General features: G+C 58.3%; 8 protein-coding genes across 8 annotated transcripts; 6 read left to right on the forward strand and 2 right to left on the reverse strand.

Moving 5' to 3' along the window:
- Window positions 1–228: 228 nt before the first annotated feature.
- On the forward strand, window positions 229–2280 carry P884DRAFT_251572 (TLC domain-containing protein). The gene is made up of 4 exons (XM_069440696.1): window positions 229–802; window positions 868–1178; window positions 1238–1525; window positions 1607–2280. Exons 1-4 carry the CDS (start codon window positions 589–591, stop codon window positions 2234–2236), a joined length of 1443 nt encoding a protein of 480 aa, XP_069293774.1. The 5' UTR covers window positions 229–588; the 3' UTR covers window positions 2237–2280.
- Window positions 2281–2695: 415 nt separating this feature from the next.
- P884DRAFT_89935 (uncharacterized protein) lies at window positions 2696–3079 on the reverse strand. The gene has a single exon (XM_069446153.1). The coding sequence runs from the start codon at window positions 3015–3017 to the stop codon at window positions 2739–2741; it is 279 nt and encodes a 92-aa protein (XP_069293775.1). The 5' UTR covers window positions 3018–3079; the 3' UTR covers window positions 2696–2738.
- A 385-nt stretch (window positions 3080–3464) lies between these two features.
- Window positions 3465–4445, forward strand: P884DRAFT_251574 (carbohydrate esterase family 12 protein; the record flags this gene model as incomplete). The annotated part of the gene is made up of 2 exons (XM_069440697.1): window positions 3465–3712; window positions 3799–4445. The coding sequence occupies exons 1-2, from the start codon at window positions 3568–3570 to the stop codon at window positions 4443–4445; spliced, it is 792 nt and encodes a 263-aa protein (XP_069293776.1). The 5' UTR covers window positions 3465–3567.
- A 1182-nt stretch (window positions 4446–5627) lies between these two features.
- Window positions 5628–6267, forward strand: P884DRAFT_264773 (Glyoxalase/Bleomycin resistance protein/Dihydroxybiphenyl dioxygenase). The gene has a single exon (XM_069441879.1). It carries the CDS (start codon window positions 5707–5709, stop codon window positions 6136–6138), a length of 432 nt encoding a protein of 143 aa, XP_069293777.1. The 5' UTR covers window positions 5628–5706; the 3' UTR covers window positions 6139–6267.
- Window positions 6268–6631: 364 nt separating this feature from the next.
- Window positions 6632–7828, forward strand: P884DRAFT_280889 (uncharacterized protein; the record flags this gene model as incomplete). Its single annotated transcript, XM_069443488.1, has 3 exons — window positions 6632–6863; window positions 6937–7321; window positions 7387–7828. 3 exons carry the CDS (start codon window positions 6632–6634, stop codon window positions 7826–7828), a joined length of 1059 nt encoding a protein of 352 aa, XP_069293778.1.
- Window positions 7829–8349: 521 nt separating this feature from the next.
- On the forward strand, window positions 8350–10679 carry P884DRAFT_211410 (copper amine oxidase; the record flags this gene model as incomplete). Its single annotated transcript, XM_069439086.1, has 4 exons — window positions 8350–8403; window positions 8455–8871; window positions 8949–10274; window positions 10395–10679. The coding sequence occupies 4 exons, from the start codon at window positions 8350–8352 to the stop codon at window positions 10677–10679; spliced, it is 2082 nt and encodes a 693-aa protein (XP_069293779.1).
- Window positions 10680–11883: 1204 nt separating this feature from the next.
- Window positions 11884–14399, forward strand: P884DRAFT_280891 (uncharacterized protein; the record flags this gene model as incomplete). The annotated part of the gene is made up of 5 exons (XM_069443489.1): window positions 11884–12397; window positions 12547–12842; window positions 12913–13312; window positions 13444–13735; window positions 13892–14399. The coding sequence occupies 5 exons, from the start codon at window positions 11884–11886 to the stop codon at window positions 14397–14399; spliced, it is 2010 nt and encodes a 669-aa protein (XP_069293780.1).
- A 121-nt stretch (window positions 14400–14520) lies between these two features.
- On the reverse strand, window positions 14521–15384 carry P884DRAFT_232066 (uncharacterized protein). Its single transcript, XM_069439839.1, has 2 exons — window positions 15301–15384; window positions 14521–15184 (listed from the first exon to the last, which is right to left on the reverse strand). Exons 1-2 carry the CDS (start codon window positions 15307–15309, stop codon window positions 14669–14671), a joined length of 525 nt encoding a protein of 174 aa, XP_069293781.1. The 5' UTR covers window positions 15310–15384; the 3' UTR covers window positions 14521–14668.
- Window positions 15385–15648: the final 264 nt, after the last annotated feature.

Genomic DNA, 15648 nt, shown 5'->3' on the forward strand with positions numbered 1-15648 from the left:
CGTTGGAGACGACTGTGGCTGGACTTGTGGGTGGTACTCTGGGGACCTGAGAGGGACACGAAGTCCCTGGCGGTCCAATCGTTCGTTTCAATTGAGGCGGACCCCTGGCGCCTGGAAGCAGCATTGCGACCTGCCCACCGCCTTTGTGCGCCTTCGATCTTCAGTGGGGCAGCCTACGAAATCAACATTTTGTTCTGGGCAGACTAACTAACTACTACAAGGGTGGAGCAACATCCCGCTGCCCTTGTCCACCTCCTGTCGCTCGTTGTTTCTCCTCGCCGTTGAAGCAGACCCTGGTACTGTCGTCCCGCGCGCCCTCTTCTTTTTTTTTTTTCTTCAAGGCGCATCCTCTTTTCGTAATCTTGCTTTTTCAGAAGGCATAACCACGGACTACGAACGGCCGAGGTTCGCAGTGCGTTCACCACGTTGGTTGGCTTTTTAAGAGGGCCCGGCAAATTCCCCGGTTTAGAGACCCAGCTCAAGCGGCAAGCCGTTGCGCAAAGTATCCCGACGACAAGCTTCCCGGCCCGTCGACGCACACCTCGGCTCGACCAATAGGCGGGCTGCCAGTCGATCAGAGCGGCGACCATGAGCTCCCCGACCGCCCCGACAGCAAGCAATAATGGAAACGGTTCAGCAAGACCCTCAGCTCGGGCGCCGAGGAGGAGTGGAAAGCCCGAGCACATGAACGGGCCGCTCTACAAACAGGCGAACGGCAACGTCGTCCTGGTGCGGAGAGTGAAGAGGAAAAACGAGAGCCCGATGAAGCAGCTCACCCGCTGGTTTGTCGACAACCAGATTGGTGCGTCGAGGCTCCTTAGTCCCGCGCCGACCCTCGAAGACGGCGAGAAGCTAACTTGAACCAAGGCTTCTCGTTCAACCTGCTCGCCCTCCTTTTCCTCGCCCACGGCATGCCTCGCGCACGAGATTACACGGCTAAATACTTCAACCTGTCCTACTATAACCCAAGCACCGGCAACTACGGCCTGGGCCGGGCCGATGGCCACGTCGTGCTTTTCTGCGTCGTTCTGCTGACCGGTCTCCGCGCCGCGACTATGGAGTACATCCTTGCGCCATTCGCCAAGGCCCAAGGCATATCCAAGAGGAAGGACATCACCAGGTTTAGCGAGCAGGCGTGGATGTCCATCTACTACGCCGTTTTTTGGCCGCTGGGACTGGTACTTTTTACCGACCATCTATCTGCCTTTCCCCGTGGTATCGCTAACAGGCATCCCAGTACATTTATTGCCAGTCCCCCGCCTACCTCAACCTGCATGAGCTGTGGACCGGGTGGCCGGACCGCGAGCTGACCGGGCTCATGAAGGGCTACATGCTCGCCCAGTTGGGCTTCTGGCTGCAGCAGATGGTCGTCATCAACATCGAGGAGCGCAGGAAAGACCACTGGCAAATGTTCACCCACCACATCGTCACGAGCGTTCTCATCTATACCTCGTACCGGTACGGCCACACCCGGGTGGGCAACCTCATCCTCGTGCTCATGGACGTGTCCGACTTGGCCCTGGGGGTACGTGGAGACATTTCAAGCACCCCTTCCTGAGAAGAAGCCGTCGAGTTTTGCTTACCAAGCCTTGTGCTGCCGCGACAGATTGCCAAGTGCCTCAAATACCTCGGCTACCACACCCTCTGCGACATCATGTTCGGCATCTTCATGGTCTCGTGGCTGATTGCCCGCCACTTCCTGTACCTGACCGTGTGCTACTCGGTCTGGGCGCACACGCCCAACATCATGCCGACGGGCTGCTTTAAGGGAGCCCGCGGCAACCTCACGGGCCCGTTCGAGCCGCCCGCGGAGAAGGGCATCGCCTACCTCCTGGAGCCGCTCTGGGACTCGGAGGGCATGTTCTGCTACAATGAGACGGTCAAGTGGTCGTTCCTCTCGATGCTCTTGTTCCTGCAGTGCCTGACCATCATGTGGTTCTCCATGATCCTCCGCGTGGCCGTCAAGGTGATCAAGGGTGCGCCCGCCGAGGACGTGCGCAGCGACGACGAGGCCGGCAACGGCGAGGGCGACGGCGAGGACGAGGACGAGTATGTGTACGAGGAGGCGCGGCCGCTCGAGGAGGAGGTCGGCGTCGAGGAGATCGACCTCAAGAACTGGGAGCGCAGGACGGGTGTGAAGCGGCAGGCCCCGATCACTACTGGTGTCAGCCTGCCGGGGCACAGCGATCGCAAGGAGCTCCTGGGGAGGATTGGGTGTGAGAAGCAGGTGGAGTGAGAGAAGGAGGTTATTGTTTCTCTCTCTCTCGCCCTCCCCCCCCCCCCCCTCTCTCTCTCTTTTCTCTCTTCTCTCGTGCGTGACTAGCACCTGCAGAGCGATCGAGGAGAATGAGGGGTGTGGGCGGGAAGGGCGGTTGCAGTGCGAACAGGGCTCTCCCAGAGTTTCTCGGCCACAACCGAGCTAGATGCGAGGTGTTATTGAGAGGGTGTAACTGTTGAACGACCCTCGATGATGGTGCGCTGCCATCTTCTGCAACGAATCACGAAACGAAGTCGCCTCTCGCCCTGGTGGCTGGCTCCTTCCTTTATCTTTTCTCCCTCCCTCTCTCTCTCTCTCACACACACACACATTGGGCCTTCCAAGAAGCTCTGTCTTTTTTGGCTCTCTCGCTGCTCTCTCTCAGGGGTTAAGTAACATGATCTCGCAGGCGGAACCGTATCGGGCTTGGGTTGGTTGGTGGTACAACCAAGACGAATGATGGTTTCTTAAGAGGCTCGGTTTATGCTCTTCCCGGGGGAACGTGCTCCGGTTCGTAATGGCTTTGTGGGGAAGGGGAACGGTCTTTCGGGATAAGTGGGAACTGGGAACGGGGCGTAAATGCCGGCGGATGAGGGCCATGTAGGATAGCATCGAAGTGAATCTCAACGAGCTGGTTCTGGCACTCGATTGGTGCGTATTTGCTGACGCGCAACCAGCTCTGTCGGCTGATGAACCTATAGCCTACAGAGTCGACTACTCTACGCTTGACTTCCGTGTCGAAGTTGGGCATGCTCTTCATCCGCTTGCCCGTGCCTCGGCCATTTGCGTTTTGTGCGGTGGGGAAGTTGTAAACGAAATGCTACTACACGGCGGGTTTTTCCTCCAATGCCAAACTTGAAACGCCGCGGCCGCCGTTTGTTTTACGGCTCGTGGGGGAGGGGCCAGCTCCTGGGTGAGCGCGGGTGATGGACCGCCGTGAAAACGGGCTTGGCATGCTCCAGCACGCCAAAACTACTCAATATCCGTCATGCCAGAAACGTGGAATCGACTAGGTCGGTGTCATGGGGTATTGATACACCGAACTGGGGAGTGAGGAGAGAGAACGGGGGCTATGGTGGGATCTAGGTTCGTCTTGTAAGCCGAGGGGCACGTTCTGTATATATATATTTATATATATATGTATCTGTATGTACATACACAGAGGGCAGCGTAGATATTAGGGGGCGGCGGCGTACAACCTAGCTACCTACCTACCTAGTTTCCTTATTCTTGCTTCTTCTCTGTGGCCTCGAATCGGGCGCTTCGCCAGCCAAGAGACAAAGCAGTGCCGCTAAAAGTCTTTTGACAACATGCGACCGTGGTCGACTCTCCTCGCCGCGGGGCTTGCTGCCTCGGGGGCTCACGCCACTCCGGTCGAGGCCGCTCGGCGGGCGACGCCAACGGTCTACCTCGCCGGCGACAGCACCATGGCCAAGACGGGCAACGGGCTTATGGGTAAGTACTTTGCCTGGACAGAGGCCGGATGCAAACCCCCCGTTGATTGGGAGCATCTGGCTCACACCCTCTCTCTCCCTACCTAGGCTGGGGCGAGTACCTCCCGAACTACATCGCGCTCCCCGTAGTCAACAAGGCCATCTCCGGGCGGTCGGCCCGCAGCTACACCAACGAAGGGCGCTTCGCCGAGATCGAGTCGCTGGTGCGGACCGACGACATTGTAGTGATCGAGTTTGGCCACAACGACGGCGGATCGCCCAACTCGGCCGACGACAACGGCCGCAGCGACTGCCCGGGCACGGGCGACGAGATTTGCTACTCGGGCAAGACGGGCGAGATCGTCTACACCTTCAACCACTACGTCGAGGCGGCGGCGCGGAGCTACATCGCCAAGGGGGCCCGCGTCATCATCAGCAGCCAGACGCCCAACAACATGTGGGAGGGCGGCACCTACAACAACGCGCCCTCGCGCTTCGTCGGCTACGCCGCCACGGCCGCCAAGAACGTCGGCGCCGGCGCCAGCTTCGTCGACCACTTCCAGGCCGTCGGCGCCATGTTCCTGCGCCTCGGCGACGCGGCCACCAACGCCCTCTACCCGCAGGACCACACCCACACCAGCCCCGAGGGCGCCGACTTGGTCGCTCAGGCCTTCGTGCAGGCCGTGAGCCTCGATTTCAACGGGACAACGCCGCTCAAGGAGTATCTCAAGACCCCGGTGCCTCAGGTGTTCTAAAGCTTTTCCTTGTGTTTTTCTTCGTTTCGGGTCATCAGGGGGGAGGGGTAGTCGCAAGCCAGCATCTATTAATTATCTGCAGTTATCCAGGGGAAGAGATATCAAAAATAGTTTCAAAACTCAGTCGCACCATGCCTTTCCCATTATTAGTCAGTGCAAGGACGTGTTATTGAAACGGAAAAGAACCCCGAGCAACCGGCGGAAACCTACCTCTGTCTCCCCTTCGCCGTGGAGAAGCGGCAAGTTCACGTCGGGAGCGAGCAAGCGATACGCCATATCCTCGATCCTCGTTGTTTGTCCATTAATTAGTTGCAGCCCAAGACATCATCTGTCCCGACAAGAGCCGTTCGAAGCTAATCGACGTGTCTGGAGCACTTCAGCACTGATCTCTCGTTGTCGTTCGGCGGGCGCCTCCAAATGTTCAAGCTAAGTCAGGGAGGCCTCGACGATTTTACTCCACGAAAACGTGAAGTTGATTATTATTTAGCCTCGCTTAGCTCGGCACTGCTCGTTTTGCCTGCGCAGAAGGTGTCGATCCTGAACGTAGCCGAGGCCACAAATCGTTGCGCTCGATGTTGCGTGTCGCTCAGAGCTTGATTAATCAATTACCCCATCCAATCTCTAGCGACGCCGACGCGATGTTGGCCATGTTTTGCAAGAAGGCAGCGTCTCCATCTCCCCAGGTGTGCCAGAGGATCGCGTACCGGACCCTCCCTCGCTGCCGGGAAGAACTTGAGCTACAGCATTAATATCGTGTCAATCAGCCACATGCTTGACGGTTTCTTGCTGTTGTGAACTTCCAGAATAAAATGCGTTCGGGGAGCCTCTTCTTGATCTGGAGCCTTTAGACGCCTTCTAATTAGGTTGAGCTACCTTGGTGCGCGCGTTGAGCGCTGATTGGAAACTCCATTCAGTGGGCGCCCACATGCAACCCAAACCTCAATGGCCAATGGAGGCAAGTGGGTAGCTGCCGATGCAGCTCCGACATCGAGCTGTCTCGCGGAGAACCGACGGATGCCGAAGTATTGGTCGTATTACGCCCTTGTTGTCGTCGTCTTGGAAGGCTATTAATAATAAGAAGTGGATCGCGCGGAGCTGTAAGCAAACCTAAATTCATTCCATCAGTTTTCCTACTTCCATCAAATCAGCCCCTCGTAGAAGGTCGCACTTACAGAGGCTCAGATAAGGGTCAGGAAAGCAAGAGGCAGAGTGAACTCCCATTACCAATCTCAGTCGTCAGCACTCGGAATTTGACAGGAAAATGAAAATGCCACCGAAGCTGGGCCACATCGTCGAGACCGTCCTGTACACGTCGGATTTGAGCAAGCTCGCAGCCTGGTACAAGGACGTGCTGGGCCTCGTGCCTTTTATCGAGCTTCCCGCCGCCGTCGGATTCTCGCTGCCAAACGATACGATCCTGCTCCTCTTCGACCGGGCCACGACCACAAACGACAAGGTGTCCGAGGCCGGCGTCATCCCCAAGCACGGCGCCGACACGGGCCTCGGTCAGCACATCGCATTTGCCTGCGCCGACGCCAACGAGCTCGGCGAGTGGGAAAGGCATTTTCAGGAAAAGGGTGTCGAGATCGCCGGCAGGATGCAATGGGAGAAAGGTGGCAAGTCGGTGTACGTCCGAGACTGCGAGGGGCATCTCGTCGAGATCATGACAAGGGGCGTATGGGTTGTGTACTGAAGAATGAATAATTATGCGAATTCGCTGGTGTCGAGTCGGACTTTAGGAGTTAATAATTAACCTGGAGCGGAAAGAAAAACGAAAATTGATTTGTTTTCAGCTTCTTTCCGTTGACAGTGCAAATCTTAACATGCTCTTAATTAATATCTATTTGGCAGGAAGTTCTCCCAGAAGTTTGTTTCGGATTTGATTTCATACATGCCTAGGCGCCTACAGAACGTGTGCGTGTCGCTGCCGCTTCCGTAAAGGCTGCTGAGGCTACGGAAGGGCATCGGCGGCACAAGCAGCGCCCATCTTTCCATCTCTCCTCGAATGCACCCACACGCCCGATGCCCGTCTTGGCAGCGACTTCGGAATTAACACCCAATCATCCGTATTGTAGTTGCACAGTAGCTCGGGCAGGTCGGGATTTCCCAGCTAATATACTGTCACAGTTTCCCATCAGCAGTGCTAATAATCGGAAAAGCTTCGCTAATTATTATTATTATTTACAATGGCGCGAAAGCGTCTCGTGCTCGTCACAGGCATCAACGGTTACATCGCCGCACACACGGCAGCCGCCCTTCTCAAGGCCGGATACGCTGTTCGGGGCACTGTGCGTGCGAGGACGGCGAACGTCGAGAACCTTGTCCGCAAGCTCAATGAGTACCACGATGGAGACAGACTGGAGCTGGTGGAAATTCCCGACATCAGCGCCGATGGAGCCTTTGACCGCGCCGTGGAAGGTTCGCTTCTTCTTTTCCTTCTTTTCATCATAGAGCGACAACTCCAGCTGCTGACTGTCGTGCGTTGATCCAGGCGTCCAAGCGATAGCTCACATTGCGAGCCCTGTGTCCACGACCGAGACAGACCCGGCACCCATGATGCGGGCCGCTGTCCGGGGAACCACCTCCCTTTTGTCCCCGGCCCTTGTCGAGGCTAGGAAGAGATCTGGGAAAGACGCGCTTAAGTCGGCGGTGTTCATGTCTAGCATGAGTGCCGTATTCTCCCCGAACAGGCCAGCAGGACACGTCTTTACCGAAAACGACTGGAATGACGTCGCTGAGGAGGAACTCCGCAGGCTGGGAACAAGCGCGCCCGGGTACACCTTTTACCAGGCGAGCAAGACGGCTGCTGAGAGAGCGTTCTGGGAATATGGGAAGGAGATCGGGGCCGAGTTCGCTATGACGGGCCTATGCCCTGCGTGGGTTCTTCCTTGTCTCCCTTGATACAACCTCAGACTGATCTCGAGTACGAACGGAACCCAAGGCCGGTGTTTGGGCCGCCGCTGTACCTCCCCGAACCTATCTCGAGTCTTAGCATTCGAATCAAAGAAGTATACGACATCTTCCAGGGCGGCCCCATACCCGAGTTTTCCCCCATCCGAAGCACCTTCATCGACGTGCGCGACGTGGCCGAGCTGGTCCTCCGGGCCTTTGAGCAGCACGGCGAGCAGCCGGGTGCTCGCAACCGGTATGTGCTGACTGCACAGCCACCGATATCTCCTCAGCAAATCGCCGACGTACTGCGGGAGAGCTTTCCGGAGAGGCGAGGGAAGATCGGGGAAGGGAATCCTGGGGAGAGGTATCCCCATATGACCTGGAAATTTGACTCGAGCAAGGCGGCATCACTGCTTGGTAGGGAATGGATTGGGTTTCGCCAGAGTGTGGTTGATAGTGCAAAGGCTTTCCTCGGCGCAAAATCTGTTTGAGAAACCCTATCAACTTGGCCGGGGGGAACGATCTCCGCTAATTAATTAGTTGGGTTGATGAACCAAGAGTTCCCACGTCCCAGGGAAATGGAAGACAGAGATGGAAAAGTGCGACAACATGCAAGGCAAAGGGGCTGCACAAGACTCTCAACAGGTTGGCGGCCACTGTGGCAGGATAGCCAACATTGACCTGTTCTTTGACCGAGGTTTTGCCTTTGCTTCGGCTCAACCTAACCTTAGCGGATCCGGCTCCGGAGCCGATCCCGCTCGGGCCGGCTACACATACCGTTAGCGCTATCACCCCCGCTCCGACTCGGCCAACACCGGCTTTCGGTCTGCCGAAGACGGAGGAAAGACTGCGTACCTTATACATAATTCGTCAACCTCTTCCCGCCTCTTCGCTGCAAGTCTCTCCGGCAAGACACCCCGTTCTCGATCCGGTATTCCGCATCCCCCTCGCAGAATTTCAAAAATTGGGAGGACCCAAACATTGGGCGACTGGATCAACCTAGCCTTTCACGATGAGTCTGCGGCATCATCCCTTTGACCCCCTGACGTCGAGCGAAATCCGGCAGGTAAGAGATGTTCGCGCAAAGAATCACGGGACAAGATACTGAGGGGCGCAGGCCGCTGATATCCTGCGACGCTATGTCCCTGGCACGGACATTCATTTCCGGGTCATCACCCTCTGGGAGCCTCCCAAGGCCGAGATGGTCCCTTTCCTGGAAATGGAGCATGGGGGCCCCGAGACAGCAACAACTCCAGCGCGAATGGCCAGGGTGCAGGCATATGTCGACAGCACTTTCACCGAGTACAAGGTCAACCTCGACCAGCAAGCCGTGGTCGCCGAGGAGATTCTCCACGGCCGGCATGCGCACATCGACGGAGAGTACATGCGCAAGGCCGAACTGGCATGCATGGCCGACCCCCGCGTCAAGGAGCAAGTGGCCGCCCTTAACCTCCCAGAAGGGTCCACAGTGGTAGTCGAGCCGTGGACGTACGGCCCCGACGGCATGAACGACATGTCCAAGCGGATGACCATGGTATGAATGAATGCGACGGGAGCATTCTCGGGCCCGTGAGTCCTGTATAATTATTCTAACAACAAGGCTTTTCGCAGTGCTGGTTCTACATGCGCCTCTCCGATGACAGGGACGCAAACTACTACGCGTACCCGCTCGAGTTATGTGTCGAGGTGTCCGACGATCTCAAAGTGGTCAAGATCTTGCACCTCCCGTCAGGGGAGCATGACCGTGTGCGGACCGAAGGCAAGCCGAAGGAGTTTGACCGCCGCAAGATCCACGAGGGAAGCGAGTACTACCCGACCCTCAACACCAAGCAGCGCACCACCACGAAGCCCTACCACGTCTCCCAGCCCGAGGGCCCGTCCTTCTCCATCGAGGGGAACAAGATCAGCTGGGAGAAGTGGACGATGCGGGTGGGATTCAACTACCGCGAGGGCATGACGCTGCATGACGTCCGCTTCGACGACCGCAGCCTGTACTACCGGCTGTCCCTGGCCGAGATGTTTGTGCCCTACGGCGACCCGCGCACGCCGTACCCGCGCAAGGCCGCCTTCGACCTGGGCAACGATGGGGCGGGCGTCTGCGCCAACAACCTCCAGCTGGGCTGCGACTGCCTGGGCCACATCAAGTACTTCGACGGCTGGCTCGTCTCGCGCGACGGCACTCCGCTCAAGATGCCCCACGTCATCTGCTGCCACGAGATCGACGACGGCATCCTCTGGAAGCACACCAACCCGCGTACCGGCAACGCCGCCGTGGCGCGGGCCCGCGTGCTGGTCCTCCAGACCATCATCACGGCCAGCAACTACGAGTACGTCTTCTGCTTCTACTTCGGTCAGGACGCGTCCCTGCACTACGAGGTGCGCGCCACCGGCATCCTCTCCACGGCGCCCGCCGACTTCTCGTCCCCGGCCCCGCTCCCCTACGGCACGACGGTGGCCCCCGGCGTGCTGGCGCCCTTCCACCAGCACCTCTTCTGCCTGCGCATCGACCCGGCCGTCGACGGCTACCGGGCCAACTCGCTGCTGGTCGAGGAGTCGCACCCGCTGCCGCCCTCGGCGGCCGACAACCCGCACGGGGTCGGCTACGTCACCCGGCAGACGTACGTCGAGCACGAGACGGGGCTGGACCTCGACCACGCCACCAACCGCGTCTTCAAGATCGTCAACGAGCGCAGGCACCACCCGGTCGCGCGCACCCCCGTCGGCGTCCGCCTGCTGCCCTGCTACAGCCAGCTGCTGCTCGCGCACCCGGACAGCCTGCACGCGCGCCGGTCCGAGTTCGGCGCCCACGCGGTCTGGGTCACGCGCCACGCCGACGACGAGGCCTTCCCCGCCGGCCGCTTCACCATGCAGTCGGCGGGCGGCGAGGGGATCGCCTCGTGGATCCGCAAGCGCAGGGAGCGAAGGAGAGGAGAAGAGGTCGGAGGGAGCAGCAACCGAGAGGGAACGGGAACGGGAACGGGAACGGGAACGGGAACGGGAACGGGAACGGGAAACGAGAAGAAAGGCGGAAAGGAAGGGAACGTGGTGGTGGAGGAGGAAGAGGATGATACGTGCGTCAGGAACGCAGACATTGTCGTGTGGCACACCTTTGGGTCCACGCACAACCCCCGCGTCGAGGACTGGCCGATCATGCCGGCCGAGAAGATGGTTGTCGGGCTGAAGCCGGTCAACTTCTTTGAGCGGAACCCGGCTCTGGACGTACCGCTGTCGACACAGGAGAGGAACCTGAGCGTGTTGGTTGAAACTGGGGGCGGGGTTGAAGAGGAACGGAAGGGAGAGAAAGAGGCGGAGTGCTGTGTCGAGGGATTCAGGGGGCGGTAAGTGCAAAAGAGGTAATATTATTACAAGAGGGGTTGGGTATAAATCGGGAGGGGTCAAGTGTGTAAGACGTAATTATACGTGGAATCTTGACCTCGAACATTTAATTACTCAAGAGCAGAAAAAAAAAAAAGAAGATTCCATCCTCTCATAGGGCCTGCCTTTGCTGGGTATTATATTAATTAAGCCTCGGGAGCTCGCTGCTCACCATGACATCTTTACCCTAACCCTGACTGGCTACACGGCTTTCTTCGGGAAGCCCGTAATTAACGTTAACTTTTTTTTCGCCTCGTCTCTCTGCTCTTGGCTGTTCCAATGAAACCAAAAATTACCGGGCTCAACTCCGAACCTATATTCGCCTCCATTGGTCCTGGAGCTTTTAATCCCTGCTACACTCTAACTATTACTTCTCTCTAGCGGCGTCACTTCTAGAACACAGCCTCCATATTCCTCTTCGCCTCTTCGCATCTTACTCATCGGTGCCCGCGGACTCCGCATCCCAAGAACGTTGCAACTCTAGCGCCCCCGTCTCGCAGCCTACTACTAGGTCTAGGCCTATTGGGATTGGTGCAAATCACTATAGACGCCAGCGACAGATTCATTGTGGACGTCTTGTATTGCTCGATCGACCAGGCGCCAGTTAGCGTGGCCACCTGTCACCCACTCGTTCGGCGTTTGATTTTTATCGTTGAAAGTCGGCAAATCAAAGCATAATATACAAGCAATGGTGGAGGGTGACACCAACGAAGGCGATACAACGGCCAAGAGAGCTGTAAGTCACTCGGCTGCGGTCGCCCCTCTCATTTGCTACAGTGATCTTTAGCTAGGAATCTAATCAATGCTCGATGCTGACTCGACTGGCCCTGTGAAGTGTGATCAATGCCGCCTCCGCAAGGCAAGTAATAATTAGCCTCTCCCGAACGGAGTCGCTCGGCGATTCGTGTCTCTTCATGCAGCAGGTTCCCCGTTGTGAGACGCTCGCTTGACATCGGAAGCTGAGAGTGGTTTTGATTTTGTTTTCAGATCCGATGCGATAAGGAGTCGCCGTGTTCCAACTGCAGGACTGCGAACCGGACATGTAGTTCGACCGGTGCCGGACAGAGACCCAAGGAAGCCCGCCAGCGGGTGCTGATCTCGACCCAATAGTGAGGCCGCTGAGATCCCGAGTGCGGTGTTGTTTGTCTCGGCCGATGGCGATACTAACCACATGCCCCCTTTCCCCTCCTCGCCACGTAACGACAGTGAGCGCAAGATAGACTATTTCGAGTCCCGCCTCGCCAACATCGAGAACATGCTCCGCGAGTTGACCGTTTCCATCCACAGCAGGAGCCCTTCGATGTCGGTGTCAGCCGCCGACAGCGCACCCGCCGGTCCCGTCTCAAACGCGTCACCAGCCGCCGCGGACAGCACCGACATTGTGTACGGCATCGACCACGACGACGACGCCGTCTCGGCATTCGAAGGGGACTCCTCCATGACCGCCCAGACCGTCTTCGCGAGCGAGTTTCTCGAGAACACCGTGACCCGGACGCTCCCCCCGGATCTCGAGCCCGACATGCAGTCCGCCCTGTCCTCGCTCCAGCAGATCGTCAGCATGCAGAACCGGCCTAGCCCCCACGAGTCCCGCTTCGTGAACGCGAAGCCGCTGCCGAAGGGCGGGCTACGCGACCTTCCAATGCCGCCGGCCCACGTCGTCGTCGCCGCCCTGCGCGAGGCCAAAGGTTGACCCGCACACACCCTCCCTCACTACTTTCCCCCTTTCCCCCTTCCCCTTTCCCCTTTCCCATTTCCCCTTTCTCATTTCCCTGGTCAAACAAGGTACTATAAGACATAATTACCAGCAGACATTGACACCCCCACGTTTCCGCAGACGCCGGCCTCGCAAGCTTCGCGACCATCTGCACCTTTGTCGCCGCCGAGAACTTTGCCGAGCGGTGTAGCAAGGTCTACTTCGCCACCGAGGACTTCAGCCTCATGTCGTGGGGCGTCGTCAATGCCGGGCTGTACTTCTTGCTGCAGGAGAAGGCCTCCCTGGCCGAAGGGCCGCAACGGACGCAGCTTCTCGAGTACCAGTCCCTCTGCCGCGACAACCTCGAGACCGCCCTGACCAACTTGCCGCTGCTGATGCCGGCGCGCAAGGAGAGCATCGAACTTTTGCTGTTGGGCGTGCGTGCCTCCTTTTTGTTTTTTTTTCTAACTCTAAATCGTGCTTTCCCGCTGATGATGACCTTGCCAGGCCATCTACGCCATCGAGATCTCCAAGTTCTCGCTCGCGCGGGACCTCAACACCAAGGCGGCCACGCTGTGTCAGAATCTCGGGTACCATCGGATGAGCGGCGGCGGCGCCGACACGGCCGCCAAGGCCGTCCTCTTCTGGTCGGCCTACCTGCTCGACAAGGCGCTGTCCATCCGCTCCGGCCGCGCCCCCGTCATCCAGGACTACGACATCACGGTGCGCCGGGGCCTGGGCGACGGCATCGACCTGCCCGACACGTCCTGGCGCGTCGTCCTGAACCAGTGGATCTCGTACGCCGATTTCCTCGGGAGGGCGTACGAGCAGCTCTACAGCCCCGCCGCGCTGGCCCGGCCGCAGGAGAGCAGGGCCGAGAGCGCCAGGCAACTCGTCCAGACGATGCGTACGTTTCCTTTTTTTTTTTTTTTTTTTTTTTTTTTTTTTTTTTTTTTTTTTTTTTTTTTTTTTTTTTTGCGTTGGTCACTCCCCTCTTCCCTCACCTAATATATAAATTAATTAACTCGGGCGCTGCAGTTGACCTAGCCAAGGAGCAAGAGCCGCTGATGCGACACACGCGGGAGAAGATGCGCGGCGTCAAGTTCGACGCCAACAGCCCGTTCCCCATGGACATGGCCATCCTGGGCGACGAGCTGATGCACTGGTCGGCCCTGACGCTCGTCTACCGCGCCATCCCCAGCCCGCCCGGGTCGCCCAGCACCTTCAACCAGGAGTGCATCCACGCGGCGCGCCAGGCCTTTGCGTGCCACCAGGAGTACATGGAGATGGCAGGCGACAGCCTAGCTGTCAGAGCAGGGTGTATCCGATGGTAATTTTTTTTTTTCATTCCTTTCCCTCTTCTTCCCTCTCCCCTTCTATTTGAGAAATGATTCCCTCCAGCACATCATGCACAACCCGACACGGTTGTCTCCTGTCGCTGGTTCTCTCTAACAACAAACAAACAAAAAAACAAACAAAAAAACAGGAACATCATCTACGTCCCCTTCACGCCCGTCATCATCCTCTTCTGCCACATCGTCGAGACGTCGGACGAGGCGGACCTGCGGCGCCTCGCCGACTTTGTCGAATCGCTGCAGCCCGTGTGCGACGCATCCGAGGCCGTCGCCAAGTTCCACCGCATCTGCCAGGTGCTGCACAACGTCGCCAGCCTCTGCATCCGCGCCAAGGCGCAGCGCCAGCAGGAGCCCCACATGCGCGACGAGGACATGGCCATAGTCGGCGACAACATCGACATGTACCTGAGCCAGCTCGGCTTCATGCCCCAATTCGGCGGTGCTGGGGGTGCCGGCGGGAACACCCCCCCGGCCGGGGCACAGTTTGGCGGCGGCATGGCGGCCGCGGGCCTCGGTGTCGCCGCCCACGCGAGCGAGCTGGGCAACTGGTTTTCGGGGAATACCCACATCCTGGGGCTGCTGGAGGAGGATCTGTCCGAGTTCGAGCCGCGTATGTGGACGGCTATGGGAGGGCAGTAAAGGGCTTCCGTGGTCGGGTGTGTATGTGTGTATAAGCAGAATGGCTGGCTTGTTTTTTTTTGTCGGTGTTTGGCGTTGTCAAAGGGGTGGCGGTCTGGAAGGCGTAATAAAGAATTCTGGCCTCGGAAGGTGGTCTCGTCATCGACGAGTGTGTTGTCGTCTGGATAGCCTCCTCGTCTTCGAGGACCGTCTTCGAAAATCCCATCCGAGATGCTGTCTGTGCTGTTGTGGCCGTTTCTGCTTCTTCCCTGCTCGCCTAACTCCCTCCTTCAGTCTGTAGGCTTGCGTGGGTCATACACCTCATACCCTTCATCCTCGGTGTCGCTCTCCACCAGGTCACTTTTCGTCGCCGCCGCCGCCGGCAAACTCGGCTTCGCTTCTTGCTCGTCCTGTTTCTGCTCCTCCTTCGCCGCCGGAGCTGCGCTTCCTCCGACGGGCACAAAGGCGGCCTTGAACCCGGCCTTTTTGAACCCGCCCTTCTTGAACCCGCCGCCGGCTCCCGCTCCTGTTCCCGCTCCCGCTCCCGCGCCCGCCGCGGCTCCCAGCTTAATGCTGATGACGCCGTCGGCCTTCTGCTCCTGGCGCCGGGCGCGGGCGGCGGCGGTCGGGTCGCGCACCATGGCCTTCATGTCCTTGAGCCGCTGCTTGTGGCTGTGGTCGTAGCTGCTGAGGTGGGCTTCGTATTCGTTCATGCGCGAGTAGCCCTTCTGGCAGAGCTGGCAGTAGAAGGACTGCATGGCTTCGCGCGCCGACGACGTCTGCGCCGGGGGGAGAGTTTGGTGGCGCTGCGAGATAGTTTCTTCCGTTAGGAGACCGAACGAAAGAAACACAGAAGCGAGGGCGAGAGGGCGCGGGGTGAGATGGGAAAGGGAGAAAAAAAAAAGAAAAGACGTAGTCTTACCGGTGGCATTTTCGTGGTTCTTCTTCTACGTGATGAATATGGTTGTTTGCTTTGTGTGGTGGGAAGCAGCACGATAGCCCCGTTAACAGCTCTGTATTCTTGCGATATGCAGTCGGCACTTTGTGAAGAGTCGAGGCTGGAAGTTGACCGAACTGCCCGCCCGCGAGCGCTGATGTGTGCCAAGAGACGCCCCAGTGCAAGCGCTGTGGGGTAACTAAGTAAGCGGTTCGGCTGGCCCTGCCGCCTCTCGGGGTCTCCGCCAAGAATGCCGCCCCAGGCCCAACAGAAATGCAGTGAAACGCACAACCCGAAAGACCAGCAACACCAGCCAGTGTACCCCCCGGCGGA

The sequence above is a fragment of the Thermothelomyces heterothallicus genome, assembly GCF_042370625.1.
Source record: "Thermothelomyces heterothallicus CBS 202.75 unplaced genomic scaffold P884_scaffold_36, whole genome shotgun sequence".
Taxonomy (NCBI): domain Eukaryota; kingdom Fungi; phylum Ascomycota; class Sordariomycetes; order Sordariales; family Chaetomiaceae; genus Thermothelomyces; species Thermothelomyces heterothallicus.

Excerpts from the sequence above, each read along its gene's own strand:
- P884DRAFT_251572 (XM_069440696.1), top strand. The coding sequence starts at position 589 with ATGAGCTCCCCGACCGCCCCGACAGCAAGCAATAATGGAAACGGTTCA. Across the intron at positions 1,179-1,237 it reads TTTTTTGGCCGCTGGGACTG|TACATTTATTGCCAGTCCCC; the intron begins GTACTTTTTACC and ends CAGGCATCCCAG. Across the intron at positions 1,526-1,606 it reads TGTCCGACTTGGCCCTGGGG|ATTGCCAAGTGCCTCAAATA; the intron begins GTACGTGGAGAC and ends CTGCCGCGACAG.
- P884DRAFT_89935 (XM_069446153.1), bottom strand. The coding sequence starts at position 3,017 with ATGAAGAGCATGCCCAACTTCGACACGGAAGTCAAGCGTAGAGTAGTC.
- P884DRAFT_264773 (XM_069441879.1), top strand. The coding sequence starts at position 5,707 with ATGAAAATGCCACCGAAGCTGGGCCACATCGTCGAGACCGTCCTGTAC.